Source organism: Phocoena phocoena, chromosome 10 (genome assembly GCF_963924675.1).
Source record: "Phocoena phocoena chromosome 10, mPhoPho1.1, whole genome shotgun sequence".
Classification (NCBI taxonomy): Eukaryota; Metazoa; Chordata; class Mammalia; order Artiodactyla; family Phocoenidae; genus Phocoena; species Phocoena phocoena.
Genome location: NC_089228.1, coordinates 4,565,794 through 4,583,341, shown reverse-complemented (window position 1 = coordinate 4,583,341; position 17,548 = coordinate 4,565,794). Strand labels below are relative to the sequence as shown.

The window sequence follows — 17,548 nt, the reverse complement described above, 5'->3', positions numbered from 1 at the left end:
ACCTCATCTTACTGTTGGTCATTTCTTTTATAATTAAGTAAAGAAAAAATAAGGAGTGTTTTCTCAGTTTCCCATGGCTGATTTCCCCAAACCCTCATTTTTATCATCTTGCATCTAGCCCTGGCCCTATCTATTCCTCCACTTAATGTGTGTACATCATCATTCAACAAATATTTATTGCATATCTACTGTGTAGTGGACATCGGGTGTGGGTATTGGAAGTTCATGGGAACAAAAATCCACACTACACAGGAAAGGAATGGGGTCTCGTTGCTATAGTGACCACAAAGAAGAGCTCAACGTGGGGCCCAGGCCATGGGAGATATCTTGCATGTATGCAGCTCCAGAGCTCATGTTGTGGCCCTGAGTTTTTGAATGATAAGCAACCTCACTCTGCTGAGATAACTTGTTTGGGACAGTAAAATTGTTTCCTCAGTGGCTAAGTGTCTTCTAAATCTGGGAAGATTTAGAATTAAATATACAGTGATGAAGTAGATCAAATCTATACTTTTGTGTTAGGCTTAGGTATAATGTGTACTTTTGGCATTTTAAGTGTTTGTAATGTTTAAGGGGATCTGGCTTAAGAATGACAATAGCTAACATTTACTGAGTTTCAGGCATTGTATCAACTCTTTATAACGTTAATTCTTTTAATCTTTATAACAACTCTATGAGGTAGACACTATTATCACCGCTTTACATCTAAGAAAATTGAGGCACAGAGAGGTTCAGTAATTACCCAAAGACACACAGTTTAGTTAGTGGTCAAGCCTGGATTGGAACCCAGGCAGACTGGTACTAGAATCCCTATTAGAATCTCTATCAGATTTGTCTTATGATGACCATTTAAAAGACATAATCTGGTAATCAGTTTTATTCTTCCAGGTTTTTTTTGGCCATACTGCACAGCTTGCAGGATCTTAGTTCCCCGAGCAGGGATTGAACCCAGGCCTGTGGCAGTGGAAGCGAACTCCCTTATTCTTCCAATTTTAAATTGAAAGATAAAAGAAATTTTTATTAAGTACCTAAGCAATATTGGAATGTTAAAGAGATTTATTATATTTTCTGGCTTGGGATTGTGGGGGAGGTCACTGAGCTTCTTGATTCTATACATCTATGTCTTTATTATTTCACCAAATATAGAAAATTTTTTGGTTATTGTTTCTTCAAATAACTTTTCTTCCCCATTCTCCCCTGTCCTTCTGGGACTCCAGTTATACATGTTAGACCTTTTGATATTGTTCTCCAGGTCACAGAGGCCCTGTTCATTTTTTAAATCTTTTTTTTCCCCTCTGATCTTGAGATTGGAGGATTTCTGTTTCTCAGTCTTCAACTTCACTGACTCTTCTGTCGTCTGTAATATTTCTCTTAAGCCCATCCAGTGAATTTTTGTTTCAGTTATTGTATTTTTCAGCTCTAGAATTTCTATTTAGCTCTTCTTTTGTATTTGTTCATTCATTACAAGTATATTTTCCTTTATATTCTTGACCATAGTTAGAATGGCTTTTTTTTTTCTTTTTTTTTTTGGCTGTGCCACATGGTATGCGGGCTATTTGTTCCCTGACCAGGGATCGAACCCGTGCCTCCTCCTACAGTGGAAGCTCGGAGCCCTCACTACTGGACCGCCAGGGAATTCCCTAAAATAGTTACTTTTATTTTTTTATTATTTATGTATTCTTTTTTTTTTTTTTTTTTTTTTTTGCGGTATGCAGGCCTTTCACTGTTGTGGCTGCTCCCGTTGCAGAGCACCGGCTCCGGACGTGCAGGCTCAGCGGCCATGGCTCACAGGCCCAGCCGCTCCACGGCATGTGGGATCTTTCTGGACTGGGGCACAAACCCGTGTCCCCTGCAGACAGGGGACTCTCAAGTCGGCAGGCAGACTCTCAACCACTGCACCACCATGGAAGCCCTAAAATAGCTATTTTTAAATTCTCATCTGCTAATTCTAAATTCTGAATCATCTTGGGGTCAGTCTCTATTGGTTGTCTTTTCTCTTGAATATGGTTCACACTTATCTGCTTTTTGGAATTTTGGGTTATATTCTGAACATTGTGAATGATACAGCATAGGGAACATCTGTCATGTTCCTCTTAAGATTATTGTGTAGTTTGTTTGTTTTTTTTTTCCTTAAGCAGGTAGTTAACTTTGCTGGACTCAACACTTAAATTGTACCTTTCCTGTGTGGGCAGCAGCTGGAGTGTCTGTTCACCTCTTCAGCCTTTGCTAGGCTGCTTGGCATCTGCCCCACATGTGGCGTGTCTAGTTCAAGGGGCTCCAGATATTCAGCAGTGTATGTGCGGGATTGGGGCTCCCCCTCTGCATCTGTCTCTTTTCTGGGTTTTCCTACCTCAATTGCAAGCGGCTGTGGTCGCTCCAAGTTCTGTGCTCATCCATCAGGTCACTGACAGTGCCTGCCCTCAGGCAAAAAGCCATTAAAAAAATGAGAAACTCACCTAATGCCATTCCCTTCTTCCAGATGCATTTGTGTCTTACGTCTCTTTCTGCTTCTGGTTGCTCTCCACTGCCTCCAGGTGGTTGTAGTTTATAGTTGGTCCAGAGTTTACAGTTGTTACCTGTAGGAGAGTTGGTCCAGTGGCAACTAGTGAGCATCACCAGAAGCTGCACGCCTTCAGTGCCATGACTCATGCGATTTTTTAGTTTTCTCATTAGAGCTACTATCATATGTAAGTACGAGGGGAACTTTTGATTATTAGGCATTTGAAATTCTTAAAAAGGACAATTGAATATATTAAGTTAATAATTGCAGTTTAAATTAGTTTAAGGAAATTAACTAAGTTGTAAATGAGACTAAGGGATTTTATGGTCTGTTGAAAATTGAATTCCATAAAGTTTAATGAAAGACTCCTTTTCAGTTGGTTGCTTATTTTTAAATTTTATTTATTTATTTTTATTTTTGGCTGCTTTGGGTCTTTGTTGCTGGGCATGGGCTTTTCTCTAGTTGTGGCGAGTGGGGGCTACTCTTCGTTGTGGTGCGTGGGCTTCTCATTGTGGTGGCTTCCCCCGTTGCAGAGCACGGGCTCCAGGCATGCGGGCTTCAGTAGTTGTGGCACGTGGGCACAGCAGTTGTGGCTCGCAGGCTCCAGAGCGCAGGCTCAGCAGTTGTGGCGCACGGGCTTAGCTGCTCTGCGGCATGTGGGATCCTCCCGGAGCAGGGCTCGAATCCGTGTCCCCAGCATCGGCAGGTGGATTCCTAACCACTGCGCCACCAGGGAAGCCCTGGTTGCTTGTTTTTACTAGGTTTATAAATAGGAAAATATTTGTAAGTTGAACAAATATTTGTAAGTTGAACAAAACTTGAGAAACAAGGATTTTAGAGTTATTTCTATAATAAAGTGATTATTAGTTTAATAATGATAATAAAAAATAGTCTTTTGTCACAGAAGGCACACTCAGGGGCAGCAGAGGACCGGGGTGACAGTGAGGAGCGTGGGCTTTAGTGGGGAGACGTCAGGTTAAATGTGCAATTACAGAGCAGTGAGAGAAATGCTGTGGGAGAGGCCAGCACAGGGAGATGGGTCTTAATTAGGCCTTGGGTGAGCAGGGAGACTGGGGGATGCTTCCTGGAGGAGATGACACCTGGCAGAGAAGAAGAGGGAAAGGGCACTCTGGGCCAGGGCTGGGGTGGTGTGGAGAATGGCACCTGTCATGTCATCATGGAGGATTGAAAGAGCATGGGCCACTCAGGAAGCTAGAAGAAATTCATTTTGGCTGAGAGAAGGATCTTGGGAACAGAGCTCAGGAGCTTGACCTTCATTCTGAAAGCAGAGGGGGCGCCATCAGAAGTGAAAAAACAGTGCACAGAGTGGGAGAGAATTTTTACAAATTGCTTATCTGATAAGGGACTTGCATCTAGAATATGTAAAAAACTCCTACAACTCAATAGTAAGACAACCTAATTAAAAAATGGGAAAGGGATCTGAGTAGACGTTTCTTCAAGCAAGATATACTTGTGGCCAGTAAGCACATGAAAAGATGTTCAACATCATTAGCTACCAGGGAAATGCAAGTCAAATTCACAATGAGACACCAGTTCACACCCAGTAGGATGGAGAAATTGGAACCCTTATTTACTACTGATATAAATGTAAAATGGTACAACCAGCCACTTTAAAAAAGTCTGGTAGTTCCTAAAACGTTAAACATGAAGTTACTGTATGACCCAGCAATTCTACTCCTAGGTATGCGTACCTAAGAAAGATGAAAACATATGTCTACACAAAAATTTGTACACAAATATTCGTATCAGCATTATTCATAATAGCCAAAAATAGGGAGAACCCAAATGTCCATCAACTGATGAATGGATAAATAAAATGGGGAATATCCATACAATGGAATATTATCCAGCAATGGAAAGGAAAGAGGTACTGATACATACTACAACAAGGGTGAACCAGTCACGAAAGGTCACATATTTTATGATTCCATTTATATGAAATGTCCAAAATAGGCAAATCTATAGACACGAAGTAGATTAGTGGTTGCCTGGGGATGGAAAGAGGAGGGAATAGGGATTGACTGCTAACAGGTACAGGGTTTCTTTCTGGGGTATTGGAAATGTTCCAGAATTAGTGATGATGGTTGCACAACTCCAAATATATTAAAAGCCGATGAATTGTACACTTTAAGTGGGTGAATTGTATGGTATGTGAAATTCCTCAATAAGGTTGTTATAAAGAGAAGTTAGGATGAGTGTAGTTTCAGAATAAAGGACAGTTTCTAGAAAATTGAATGGACTTAGTCTTGTGAAATACAAAAAAAGGAAGGAAAGAAGGGAGGGAGGGAGGAAAGAAAAGGAAAAAGAGAAGAAGCTGAGGGGAATCCTGAACCCTAGTAAAGGCTATGTGCGGAGGAAGGCCTATGGGAGAAAGACCATCTCGGGTGCAGATTGGCTGAGGAGCTAAGACACACCCCTGGAGCAGCTGGGTGGGACTGGGGAAGACACTGGAGGATTTGGCTGTGTCGAGGGGAGAGGTAGAGTGCTCCAGAGGACTGGCCTGCGTTCATGATGGAATCAGTCACACACGGGAGAATGCTGGCCAGCTCTCCCCAATCTTCCCAGCTCCCTCTAAAAGTTGGAGGGAAAAGCCCTTGATTGTGTTGTGATTATTATGAATTCAGAAGTAGATTTCCCTTGGTGTGTTCTCTTTCCTCAGATTGGGAAGGATCGGTCACTGAACTTTGACCCCTGCTGCCTCAGCTACTTTACTAAAGGGGAGTACATTTTGCTGGGGGGGTCAGACAAGCAAGTATCCCTTTTCACCAAGGATGGAGTGCGCCTCGGGACTGTTGGGGAGCAGAACTCCTGGGTGTGGACGTGTAAAGTGAAACCCGATTCCAACTATGTGGTAAGAAGGGGGAGTTCATTTGATGGGCCATTGCCAGAGTAGTCACTGAACATCAGCCATGTTTAGCCAGTCAGATCATTGACGCTCGTTCCTGACAAGCGGGAGGGTCGATGCTTTCTCCACAGAGAGCTGGGAATTGACACTGTCTTTCTCTTCAGGTGGTAGGCTGCCAGGATGGCACCATTTCCTTCTACCAGCTTATTTTCAGCACAGTCCACGGACTCTACAAGGACCGATATGCCTACAGGGATAGCATGACTGATGTCATCGTGCAGCACCTGATCACCGAGCAGAAAGGTAAAAGGCAGGTATGGCCCCTCTGCCCTCCAGACACTGGGAAGAGGGGCAGGTTGAGAGGGCTCCTGACAGGGCAAATGAAGTGGTAGGAAATGTTTCTCCTTGGTCTTTTGGAAACACACTGGACCACCAGCTCTTGCTTTTTTTTTTGTGGTGGGGTGTGGAGAGGATGTAGATGTCTTTGAAAGCAATAAACCCTCTCTCCAAAACAAAAAAAAAAAAGAAAAAAGCACAGACTCAGAAAATTTCGCAGATAATACTGAGGGGAACGTGGGCTCCCTGGCTAAGGAGGGTAACGTATCACAAGTTAGAGCTGGGGGTTGGGGCTGACCTGCATGGGTCTCTGTGGACCTGTATCCTCTCTGGTCACAGTCCCTTCGGGGGTGCTGCTCTGTCAGCTCCGTGTCCACTCGCCTCCTGGCGGGTCCTTCTCCCCGAGATAAGCCCGCAGTGGGCTGCACAGGCTTGGTCAGAAGATCAGGGTTCCAGGCCTAGTGTAGTCAGTCTCCTCCTCTGTCCACCCAAGTGGCCATGCTGGTTAAATGCACTGACTTCAAGTGCGTTCGTATCCAGATGTGCTGGCCACAGCACACTGCTGGGGGCCTGTGGGTAGGGATCCAGATCGACGGTTGTCCTGCAGATTCAGGTGGCATCCTCTGGTCCTCATCTGGGAGCAGCACCTCTGGTTGAAGATTCCAGCTATGATGGTGAGGGTGTAGCTACTTGGGTAGCTCCCCGGTTTCCTTCCTGAGGACATTTTCTCCACCTGGTCTGTAGCAAGAGTGTGAGACCCTAGTGTGTACCAGAAACTACCTTTGGTTCCCTGTTGTCAAGGGTGGTGGGTGGGAAGTGGCCAGAGGTGTAGGCCGTTACCCAGACGGGCTCCTGATCATCAGGGGCCATTAGTGCCATGCAGAGGAATTAGATTTATATTCAGCAAGTGATGGTAGCACAAAGAATTTTACTTTCCATAGCCAGTTGTAAGCTTTGGACCACAAACATTGTATACAATTTTGGATCTCAGTTTAGCAGAGCTGATTGTACATATTAGACACTCTGTAAAGATATTTTGATGAGAGTGTCTCCTTTAATTGCCAATAGCAGTAACTAAATGGTGGCTTTTAATTTCTCTGCCTTCTACCTTACTTACCAGCCTCTTGGTAGAGCTGGGTTTTTGTTTGTTTGTTTTTTCCTCTTTAACAGTTCGGATTAAATGCAAAGAGCTTGTCAAGAAAATTGCCATCTACAAAAATCGATTAGCTATCCAGCTGCCCGAGAAAATCCTCATCTACGAGTTGTATTCAGATGACTCGTTGGACATGCGGTACCGGGTGAAGGAGAAGATTGTTAGGAAATTCGAATGTAACCTCCTGGTGGTGTGTGCCGACCACATCATCCTCTGCCAGGTGGGCAGCGGCGGCTGGGAGGGTGGGGCCGCATCCACTTCATGCTTCCTCCAAGAGTGGGGTACCCAGCTCACGGCTTTAAAATTGGTCACTGGGAAGCAGGGCCCTTTCCATCAAGCTCAGTGGCTATTCATTGCTTTCATTTTATTGGCATCTAGATGAGTCACACTCTACCAGAAAGTCATGGGCCATAAACTGGAAAATACTTTTTTGTATTGCAAAGCACTTTTTTAAACTGGGGTTGTATATATATTTTAATGACCTAAAGCATACATTGATATCCCACAAAAGGAAGATCAATATTTTTTGGTAAACATATACACCTAAAAATTTGTGATAACTTTCAGTTAAACAACAAAAAAAATTGTATCAACTCACAGTCGTAAAGGAAATTTTACTTCTGAGAACTTTTTTCACAGAAAAACATTTCTCAACTTAGAGCTTCCTAGAAATGTCTAGGTCAATGCCAGGCGGGTTTGGAAAGACTTCAAGAGAAGGCCAGCCCAGCATCTTTCTTGGAAGTAGAGGTGGATTTGGTTTCAAGAAACTAGGCCTGTTGGAAGTGATAAAATGGAAGAAATCCTTTAGGAATCACTGGATGTAAAATACTATTAAAATCTCTCTAAAAATCTAGAACTTCAGGCAGTTTAGGGGTACCACAGGTTATAGGATAGATGTGGCAAAAAGCTGTGCTTTTGGTTGCTGCCTCTGGCTGTGGCCGCCTGGAGGTCTGCTCAAGAACTGAGGCTGAGCTGGGCTTCGTGGGGAAAACTTGTGTGCAGGGGTAGTGGTGCCAGGCAGGGGGTCTAGATGGGGTTCAGTAAGTACTGAGCGTGTAGGTGTTTTTCATCCCTTAGGTGCAGGCAGACCTCCTTGGGAGGGCTGGGCATGCTTATTCTGTTGAATATCACGCAGAGCTGCACTTGCTTTCTAGGAGAAGCGGCTGCAGTGCCTGTCCTTCAGCGGAGTGAAGGAGCGGGAGTGGCAGATGGAGTCTCTCATTCGCTACATCAAGGTGATCGGCGGCCCCCCAGGAAGGGAGGGTCTGTTAGTCGGCCTGAAGAACGGACAGGTGAGTGCTCCCTCACGTCTCCCATCAGGCTGATTATCTGCAGGCGGACACTGGTGACCAGACTGGTTATGACCCTGAGGTGGGTTCCCTGGGGCAGGAGCAGGGCTCCCCTGCCTCACCCCACCCCCCACCCCAGGCACATTGGAGGGCATCCCAGAGTTCCATTTTATGAGGACAGCTTCAGGCCAAAGATGCTCCGACTCATAGCATGCCGAGTTCTGACAGAGTCGGCCCTGCAGCCTCTGGGCTGCCGTAGAGTGGGTTAGTGGGTTTAAGGTCACCCAGAAAGTGGGAGACTTGTTAGAGATTCAGTTTCAGTGCCTTGCTAGAGAGGAAGGCAGAGCTCGTTCCTTAGGTCAGGTCCCGGTTAGAGCAATGAATGGATCAAGGCATGTGTTCTAGCTTGTATCCCAGAGGGTACTAGTCCTCACGCTGTTACTCGATGTTTAAGATAAAAAGATAAATGGACCCTTTGCTCAAATAGATGTGGAAAATCTAGGTTACAAAATGTTAAGCAGATATGTGTGTGTGTGTGTGTGTGTGTGTGTGTGTGTGTGTGTGTGTGTGTGTTCTTTGCTCAGAAGAAGAAAGTTCTAAGTGGGTTACATGGAAATTTGAAAGGAAAAATATAACTGCATTAGCCTGAGAGTCAAGCTGTCTAGCAGATGGCTTGTGGCTGAGCCTTGTCAGGCCTTTCCTGGGGACGGAAGTCATGGAAGTTGAGATTGGCAGGGGCCACAGTGTAGCAACACCACGGGGAAGGAAAGCCAGCTTCCTTCTCTCTGTCGGCTATCACTTCCAGTGCGAGACTGGAGAGCATAGGCTTTGTGGGCAGGTGGACCTGGGGTCATGTTCATCTGTAGCTACTCACTAGCTGTGTGACCCTAGGCAGGTCACTTCACCTCTCTGAGGCTCAGGTTTTACAAATGAAGAGAATACCACATGTTTCACAGGGCTGTTAAAAATGGTCAATAACTGATAGCTATGTACATCATCAACTCCATCATCAAAATTCTCATCATCCCCACCACCAGCATCATCATCGTCATCTTGCTGTGGCTACACCAGATGTCTTGTTAGTGTTTACAGGCGCCTCTTCCCGTGGTAGTTTGTGACTCAGCTCTTGTTAGATGCTGTCTCCTAACCCTGCGGTTTGGGTGGTGTTGTTAATAGTCCCCAGTCAAGCAGACACTCAAGTGAGTCGGTTGTGTCTTGGGGACTGTCATTACCTTGGCGACCTCTGACGGACCACACTCCCGGTCTCCTATGGAGAAAGCCCCGTTCTCTTTCTTTTGATGGGTCCTTTTCTCCACACAGAGCCTCTGGTGAAGTTAGTGGGAGTTGTTCTTGTAGAGCACACGGGTTCCAACGGCCTGGTGGTGCTCCAGGGTGTTGTTGCCTTGGGGACTCACAGTTTTCCTCTGAAATTTTGCCAGATCCTGAAGATCTTTGTGGACAGTCTCTTTGCCATCGTCCTGCTAAAGCAGGCCACAGCTGTGCGCTGCCTGGACATGAGCGCCTCCCGCAACAAGTTGGCCGTGGTGGATGAAAACGACACGTGCCTGGTGTATGACATCCACACCAAGGAGTTGCTATTTCAGGTGACCCCCAGGAGTGCCCAGGACGAGGTCCTTGCCTAGAGACCCTCCCCTGGCTTCCCAGTCCCTGCAGGAAGGGCTCACTCTGGCTCCCAGGCGGGCCTTCGGGGAGAGCAGTGAGGTGTAGCGTGTGGGGACCACACAGCAGCACAGAGTCCAAGAGGCCGGGCCCAGCCTGCACCTCGCACGCGAGCGGCGGGAGCTGGGCGAGCCTCGTGGACTTCGGTTTCCTCACAGGTAAGGTGGGCAAGTTACACCTTTCTTGTGAGGTTACTGTGAGCAGTAAATGAGTAATAATCAGTCTAAGTGGGGCTCATAGGTGGGCTCTCAGTAGGTGGGCTAATGTGAAGATGATTCTTTTGAAAAAGTCTGCTGCTCACCGGCTGGAGGCCTGCCTGTGTCTGCGAGTGCCCTGAGACACGGTCAGGAAACAGGACCGGTTTTGTCATCTGAAAGAAGGGAAGGGATGGGGGCAGCCCTTCCTCTGCTGTTTCCCAAGGATACTGTAAGAGCCAACAGGAGGTGGAGTGTGCGGGGGACAGTGGTTGCTTACCCACTGCTTGGTCCTGTGGCTGGAGGAGGGGTGTCCCCGGAGAAGAGCCACCCACAGGCTCCGTGCCCAGCGTCCACTGGCTTTCTGCTGGACTCGGTGCTGCTCTTTGCCTCTTTAGGGCTTTGTAAGCGGTCAGGGCCATTTGCCTGAGGCGGGTCCCTCCAGAGCTAAAGCCTCCCCTGACTGGCTTCCTCAGCCACTGCAGGTGTCCCTGTGTCATGGCAGATTGAGGACCCTTTATCAGGGCTCCTCCTTGTCCTCGGCAGCAGAATCAGCACAGCAGGGGGGGCGGCCTCAGTCGTTTGGAGGGGGACACCTGGCTACCACTAGCCCAAGGCAACTCCCCCATAGCAACTCGCCCCCATCACCGGGAGGCAGAGTGGTTTCAAGGAAAGAAAGAGCACAGGCTGTGCCTTCAGACAGACCTGCCTCCAGTCCCGCCTTCATCACTTACTGTGTGATCTCAAGCAAGGTAGTGAAGCTCTCTGAGCCTCAATTTCTCCTTACGTCTAACATGCAACTAGTACTTGCCCCCTCACAGAATTGCTGCTGGGCTCAATAAGGTACCGTAGAACCTAGCTCAGTGCCTGGCACAGAATAGGGCCCTCGGTGTTACGTCTCTTCTCTCCAGACTGAACACCCATCCCCTGGAGGTAGGTTAGCAGGCCCCCAGTTGTGAATCTGCGCCTGAGCCTTGAAGGAGTGGAAGGGTGTGTGTCCTTCCCGGTCCCCACTGAGGGTTCTGCAGGCAGCCAGGGAAGGTAATTCTCCAATCTTGCCAGGAGACACAAACATTCCCAGCTATCTTTTTTTCTCCTCTCAGCTGCCCCAGCCCCCTGCAAGCAAAAACAGCTATATTGTTTTTTTCTCATTATAAAAGTAATCCATGCTCATTATAAACGATTCAGGCATTGTATCAGATTCTAGGCAGGCAGATAGGTATGAACATCTGCTGGTCCCTGGGGCCCCAGAGCTGAGCAGAAAACTCTGGAGGGGAAGTGAGGGGGAGGGGTGCCTCCCAGGGAGACTGTAGTTTTTACGTGTGTGAATTGTCAATGCAGAGAGAATATATTATTTTCTAATTTTAAAAATAACTCACTGTTCTTTTTCTTATTATAAAAAACAATAGATGTTCATGGACTAAAAGAAAATTTCAGACAAACAGAAAATGTAGAAAATAAAAATTACCCACAATTCCACCCACCCTCAAACAATCCCTGTTAATTCTTTGGAATATACCCTTTTAAACCTTCTTCCATGACTAGCTTTGTATATTCATTCTTTAATAGAACTAGAACCCACCTTGCTGATTTTCTCACTTACTATGTAATTATTAATACTTGGGGATAATAATATTTTTTTCAAAAATAATGCTTGCTTATTAAAAAATTCCTACACACATAGTGCAAAGAGGAGCTTGCCTCTGTGTCCTGTCCATTATGTCCGATCCCCTTCTCCCCCAGTTCCCTACACCCCACTGTTGGCAACTTAGTGTGATTCAGGCTTTAAAAGGAGTCCTTGTCTGAGTATAGGAATGGTGTCCACGCCCGGGGCTGTCACCCTCACCATCCCTGTTCCTCAGGAGCCGAACGCCAACAGTGTGGCCTGGAATACCCAGTGTGAGGACATGCTGTGCTTCTCTGGAGGCGGCTACCTCAACATCAAGGCCAGCACCTTCCCCGTGCACCAGCAGAAGCTGCAGGGCTTCGTGGTCGGCTACAACGGCTCCAGGATCTTCTGCCTCCACGCCTTTTCTATGTCGGCCGTGGAGGTGCCACAGGTAACCCGGGAGCCTGTCAACTCTTAGCCGGGGCAGGGCAGATGAGACCAGGAAAGCCAGGCTCCTCGTGGTGCCTGGGAGGGACTGGGGAGGAGAGAGGGGAGAGAGACTAGAGTGGCAGCCGTGACAGCATGGAAGGCACTCTGGACTTGAACCTGAACCCCATCTCCACCCTTTGCAACCTGCGTGTCTTTGGGCAAACAGCTCAACCTCACTGAGCCTCCATTTCTTTCTGATCCTCCTTTCCTGGGAGGGGCGGGGAGGGGTATGCAAGGTTGTCTGGCAGCAGACAGCATGTTTTACTGAGAGCCGTGCGTGGGACAGAGTGGAACAAGCTGGCAAAGCTGGGAGTCCAGCTGGGAGTCCAGCAGGGCGTCCGCATGGCATGTGAGGGGGTGGTGTGTGCGTGTGAGAGAGAATATGGGTGGGACGGGGCGTGGGAGCCGAGGTCTGTTGAGCCAGAAAGGGAGCGTGGGACTGTCTGCACCCGTCCCTCAAACCAGGAGGAGGCCAGAACAGATGTGGGGGGTTGGGGGGAGCTGGAGTCCAGAGCCACGGAGTAGTGGGGAGGGCAGAAACAGACAGGAGGGCAGAGATTGACGACCCAAGTTGGGGCTGGCCTAACCCCAGCGGCCCCAGCTTCCTGTCTTCTCCCCAAGGGAATCGCGCCCTCTGTAGAGCTGTTTTAAAATAGAGACAAGTGCCAAGGAGAGGCTAGCCCTCAATTTCCCATCCTCGCGAGAGAATCACTCTGTACGTTGAGGCTTGTGGGATCTTAGTTCCCCGACCAGGGATTGAAACCGGGCCCCTGGCAGTGAAAGCAGTAAGTCCTGATCACTGGACTACCAGGAAATTCCCAAGAATCACTCTTTTTTTTTTTTTAAATAAATTTATTTTATTTATTTATTTTTGGCTATGTTGGGTCTTTGTTGCTGTGCATGGCCTTTCTCTAGTTGTGGTGAGCGGGGGCTACTCTTCATTACTGTTCGTTGCGGTGCGTGGGCTTCCCAGTGTGGTGGCTTCTCTTGTTGCGGAGCACGGGCTCTAGGCGCACAGACTTCCGTAGTTGTGGCTCACGGGCTCAGTAGTTGTAGCTTGCAGGCTCAGTAGTTGTGGCTCGTGGGCTCTAGAGCACAGGCTCAGTAGTTGTGGCACACGGGCTTAGTTGCTCTGCGGCATGTGGGATCTTCCCAGACCAGGGCTCGAACCCATGTCCCCTGCATTGGCAGGCAGATTCTTAACCACTGTGCCACTAGGGAAGCCCAAGAATCACTGTTAAAGATTGTAGAATATATGCACCCAGACCGTTTCTATATGTACATATAATAGATGTGTGATACGCAATTATGAGTATATGATTTTATATAAACATTTTTAAACAAAAGTGGAACCATACTGTAAATACTGTTTTGTGACTTTTGTCTGTAAGTGTTGCTCCTATAGATGAAACTTCAGGTTTACTGTACTTACTTTACTGAATGTGGATTATAATCTTCTAATTAACCTGACATTTACATACTGCAGACCCATCACTTTGTATGAATTATTGGCCATCAACTAGCACTCTGGCTTTTTCACTCAGCAATCTACTGGAAACATGGCTCCACATTAGTAAATGTGCTTCTCTAGCATTTAAAAATACTGAGGTGATTGTAGATTCACATGTAATTGTAAGAAATCATACAGAGATCCTTTGTACAACTTGCCGAGGTGTTCCCGCTGGTAACAGTTTGTAACCACAGTACAGACTTATCACCTGTGTATGTGAGTGGTACCTCCGCCATCAGCCCACGAGGTCCCTGGTGTTAGGTTGCCCTTCTGTTATAACCACACCCCCTTCCTGCTGCCTCCATTGTTTTTAATGATTGCTTTTTGTCCTGTCACATGATGTCCACAACTTACTCAACCAGCGCCTATTGTTCGATGGTCAGTCATGCTGTTTACAGCTTTTTCCCTATTGTAGATAGTGGGCATCTTTCTAGCTAAGTCTTTGCACCAATCCCAGTATAGCTCCTTGGTATAAATTCCTAGGAGTGAAATTGCTGGGTCAGAGGTCATGTCTATATGAAAGATTTGTAGACGTGTCTCCAGATTGCCCTTCAGCTGGGCTCCATCCGTCTGCGCCCCCTCCAGACACCTCACCTTCACTCGCGCCCCCTGCCTTGGCTTCTTGTAAAGGCTGGGGCTGGGGTCCGCTTCTCCGTCAAAGCTGATGATACCCTTGTTACTTATTGCTTCGGGAATTAATAGTGCCTGACACAGAACAGTTATTCAATAAATGGTAGTAGAATTAAGATCTGAGGAAAAGGAGAGAGAAAAAAAGAAAGCCAGAGAAAGAAGGGAGAGAGGTGGGTGGAAGCAGGGCAGGAGGAGGGGCAAGAACCGCCCCTGCTGGACTGTTTCCTCGCGGGGCTCCCCATCCCGAGCACTGGCTCCACAGCCACCAGAAACACAGTCCTCCTCCACCGTGCCAGACAGGCCGTGCTGAGTGACAGTTTTCCTCCAAGACTGCCATCGTGACCTCGAAGATAAATGCAGTTTGCTGCTGCTCCCTGGCTTTGGCCGCCAAGAGGAGCCAGCAGGGCAGCGCGGAGCTTCCTCTGAAGCCAAGTCCTTCAGATTCAGCAGCCAGAGCCCCCTTGGCTGCACGAAGGCCGTCCTGCTGATGCAGCAGGTCACTACTGCCAAGGGTTCGGAAAGGCAGCCTCGAGACAGAGGCTGTTTATCTGTCGCCTCTGCCTCCAGCCATCCTGTGGCTTTGGCCCAGAGAGGAGGGAGAAAACAGACCCACTCTGGGGATTTCTGGTTTCCTTTCGAAATTTACATCATCTTGTGCAAGAATTGGTTAGTCAGGGCTGCCAAGTAGGGCGGCGAACCCTGGTGGGGCTTCTCAGGGCGGTGGTGACTTCATGCTTGGAATGCAACAATGAGATCAAGTAGAGCTCAGAGGGCATTTGTTCCCTCAGTATATTTTTAAAACTCCCGTTCTCAGATGGTGCCTCCCAGGCAAGCCCGAGTGTTAACCATTTGTCCTGGGCTGGCTTCTCCTGTGCTTGTCTGAGTCCCCGAACCACCCTTACGGGGCTCAGCCTTGGGGGCAGTCGAGGGGAAGGAGCAGTGGGTTTGAGTTCTGACTCTGCCGTCTCAACCAGCTGTGACCTTGAGCCGCTCCTTTTACTCTTTGGGCCTCACTTTTCCTTGCAGTGGAGCTAAACGCACCCATCCTTCAGGTTTTGTCTGGCCCAATTCCTATTATTGTAATTATCAATCTTTAAATAGCAAACCCTACAGAACAACTAAATTGGAGCAGAGGTTGTTCACCAAAGGAGTTTAGAAAGGAAAGCTCCTTGTTCTTGGGGAGTTTGAGAAAGCTTCCATGAGGTGGTGACAGTTGATCTGAGCCCAGAAAGGTCTGGAAAGACAAAGAGGAGCAGCAGGTGTGTTTCTGTGCTGAGAAAGCACAGTGGGGAGGGAGCAGGCTCGCTTTCGCCCGGCACCTTCCCACTTTCAAGGCGCTGGTAGCCAGTGGACTGGGCAGGGCATCGTAACAGAGGCTAATGAGTTTACCCCAAACCCCACAGCTAGGATATGGCTGAGCCAGGCCGGGGTTCTAGCTCAACTGCTCCCCGCTTCATGCCCTGCTGCCCCCTTGAAGGGAGGGGAGATGGGGGGCAGGGCAGAAAAGGTGAGCATTGAGAAGCAGTCTTGCTGTCAGAGGGGAGAATAGCTTAAAAAGAAACAAGTTTCCTTCAACTCTAAAGCTAAAAAATGGGGTCGGGAATTTCAAAGATACAGGCCCCAGACAGAGACAGCAGCTCTTCCAGCTCCACATTTGGGAACCGTTAGCGCAGAGGCACTGGCGGATCAGTTCCACTGCCCAGGAAGCCAGAAGGAGGGGTGCAGTCCCTTTAGCACGCTGACTGGCCTTTCGTTGTTGAGGACACCCGGACCCAGCTCACACCTGTTCTTGTGTGCGAAAGAACACACACACACACACACACACACACGTGGCAGGGAGGAGCACGGAACCTGGACAGCGTGCCCCCAGTCCAGCTCCAGGGCTTCCATGTGCCACTTCTGTGTCCTTAGCAGGTCAGTTGCCCTCTCAGTCTCCGGACAGTAATCAGGGGGCAGTAATACCTACTACACAGGGCTGTTGGGACCGATCCAAAAGCACTTAGTAAACCTAAAAAAAGTTATTAAGAACTGTTCACAGGTGTCATGGTGAGGCAGCCCTGTCTGGTTGGAGGGATGGTAGGAAGGTTCCCAGGGCCAGGGCACTAGGAGATGGCAGCCTTTCTTGGGAGAAGCAGGTTTTTCCGCCCTCTTCGTAAGAGGCCATCCCAGGCCCCTTCCTCAGTAACGTTGTTCATTCCTTCAGCAGACGTGGACTGAGGGCCTGCTGAGGGAGTTAAGTACGACCCCGCCGCCACCCTCAGGTTGTGCACAGCCTTATGGGGACAGACCTTTATCAAAATACAGCCGGAGTGACTTCCCTGGTGGCACACTGGTTAAGACTCCATGCTCCCAATGCAGGGGGCCCGGGTTCAATCCCTGGTCAAGGAACTAGATCCCACATGCATGCTGCAACCAAGAGTTCGCATGCCACAACCAAGGAGCCCACCTACCACAACTAAGGAGCTGGCAAGCTGCAACTAAGGAGTCTGCGAGCCACGACTAAGGAGCCTGCAGCTAAGACCCAGCGTAACCAGATAAATGAACAAATATTAAAATAAAATAAAATAAAAATAAAACCTCTTGAGGGGTCAGTGAAGACTTTACAGAAGAGGTGACATTTTAACAGGGCCTTTAAAGCCAATTAGGTACTTTGCAGAGGGCGAGGAGGGGCAAAGGCATTCCAGGCAAGGGTGACATCTTGTGACCCGGCCACCCTGGAGGTGGGGAAAGCCGGTGGTGGTGGAGGGGAGGCGGGTGGAAGTTTGTGCTGCTAAATACGGTGGTTCAATACGATGGCTGTGAAAGGGGTGGCCGAATGGAAGGGCATCGGGTGGGCCGGGGTGAGGCTGAGCAGGGTGCTGATGGGTCATTGTGGCCTTGCTCTGTGACATTCGTCATTAAGTTGGTGCACACACGTGGAATCGGGCTTTGTGTGCATCTAACTGTTCCATTGCTCTGAAAGCAGTCTTCTTTCCTTTTGATGAAATCCTCCAGTCTGCTCCGATGTACCAGTACCTGGATAGGAAGATGTTCCGAGAAGCCTACCAGATTGCTTGCTTGGGCGTGACAGACACTGACTGGCGCGAGCTGGCCATGGAAGCTTTAGAAGGATTGGAGTTTGAAACAGCAAAGAAGGTAAGCGTCAGTCAGCGTGAGCTGGAATTTGGTCCTTGCAGGCTCCCTTGAGGAGGCAGATGCCTACTGTCATGGGCTCTGGGGTTAGACTGACCTGGGCTGGGATCCCAGCACAGCCACCTCCGTGAGCCTCAGCAGGTAACAGCCTTTCTGAGGTTGC

The 17,548-nt window shown here is 48.3% G+C and overlaps 1 protein-coding gene across 6 annotated transcripts in view; it reads left to right on the top strand.

Annotated features, from left to right (window-relative positions):
* The window catches only part of IFT122 (intraflagellar transport 122), a 70,434-nt gene that overhangs the window by 22,481 nt on the left and 30,405 nt on the right, over positions 1-17,548 (top strand). For all 6 annotated transcript variants that reach the window (XM_065885183.1, XM_065885187.1, XM_065885185.1 and 3 more), the window contains 7 exons: positions 5,178-5,369; positions 5,528-5,666; positions 6,870-7,072; positions 8,007-8,144; positions 9,581-9,745; positions 11,878-12,075; positions 17,248-17,388. In XM_065885183.1, coding sequence (XP_065741255.1) covers positions 5,178-5,369; positions 5,528-5,666; positions 6,870-7,072; positions 8,007-8,144; positions 9,581-9,745; positions 11,878-12,075; positions 17,248-17,388 — 1,176 coding nt within the window. The remainder of the gene's footprint in view (positions 1-5,177; positions 5,370-5,527; positions 5,667-6,869; positions 7,073-8,006; positions 8,145-9,580; positions 9,746-11,877; positions 12,076-17,247; positions 17,389-17,548) is intronic.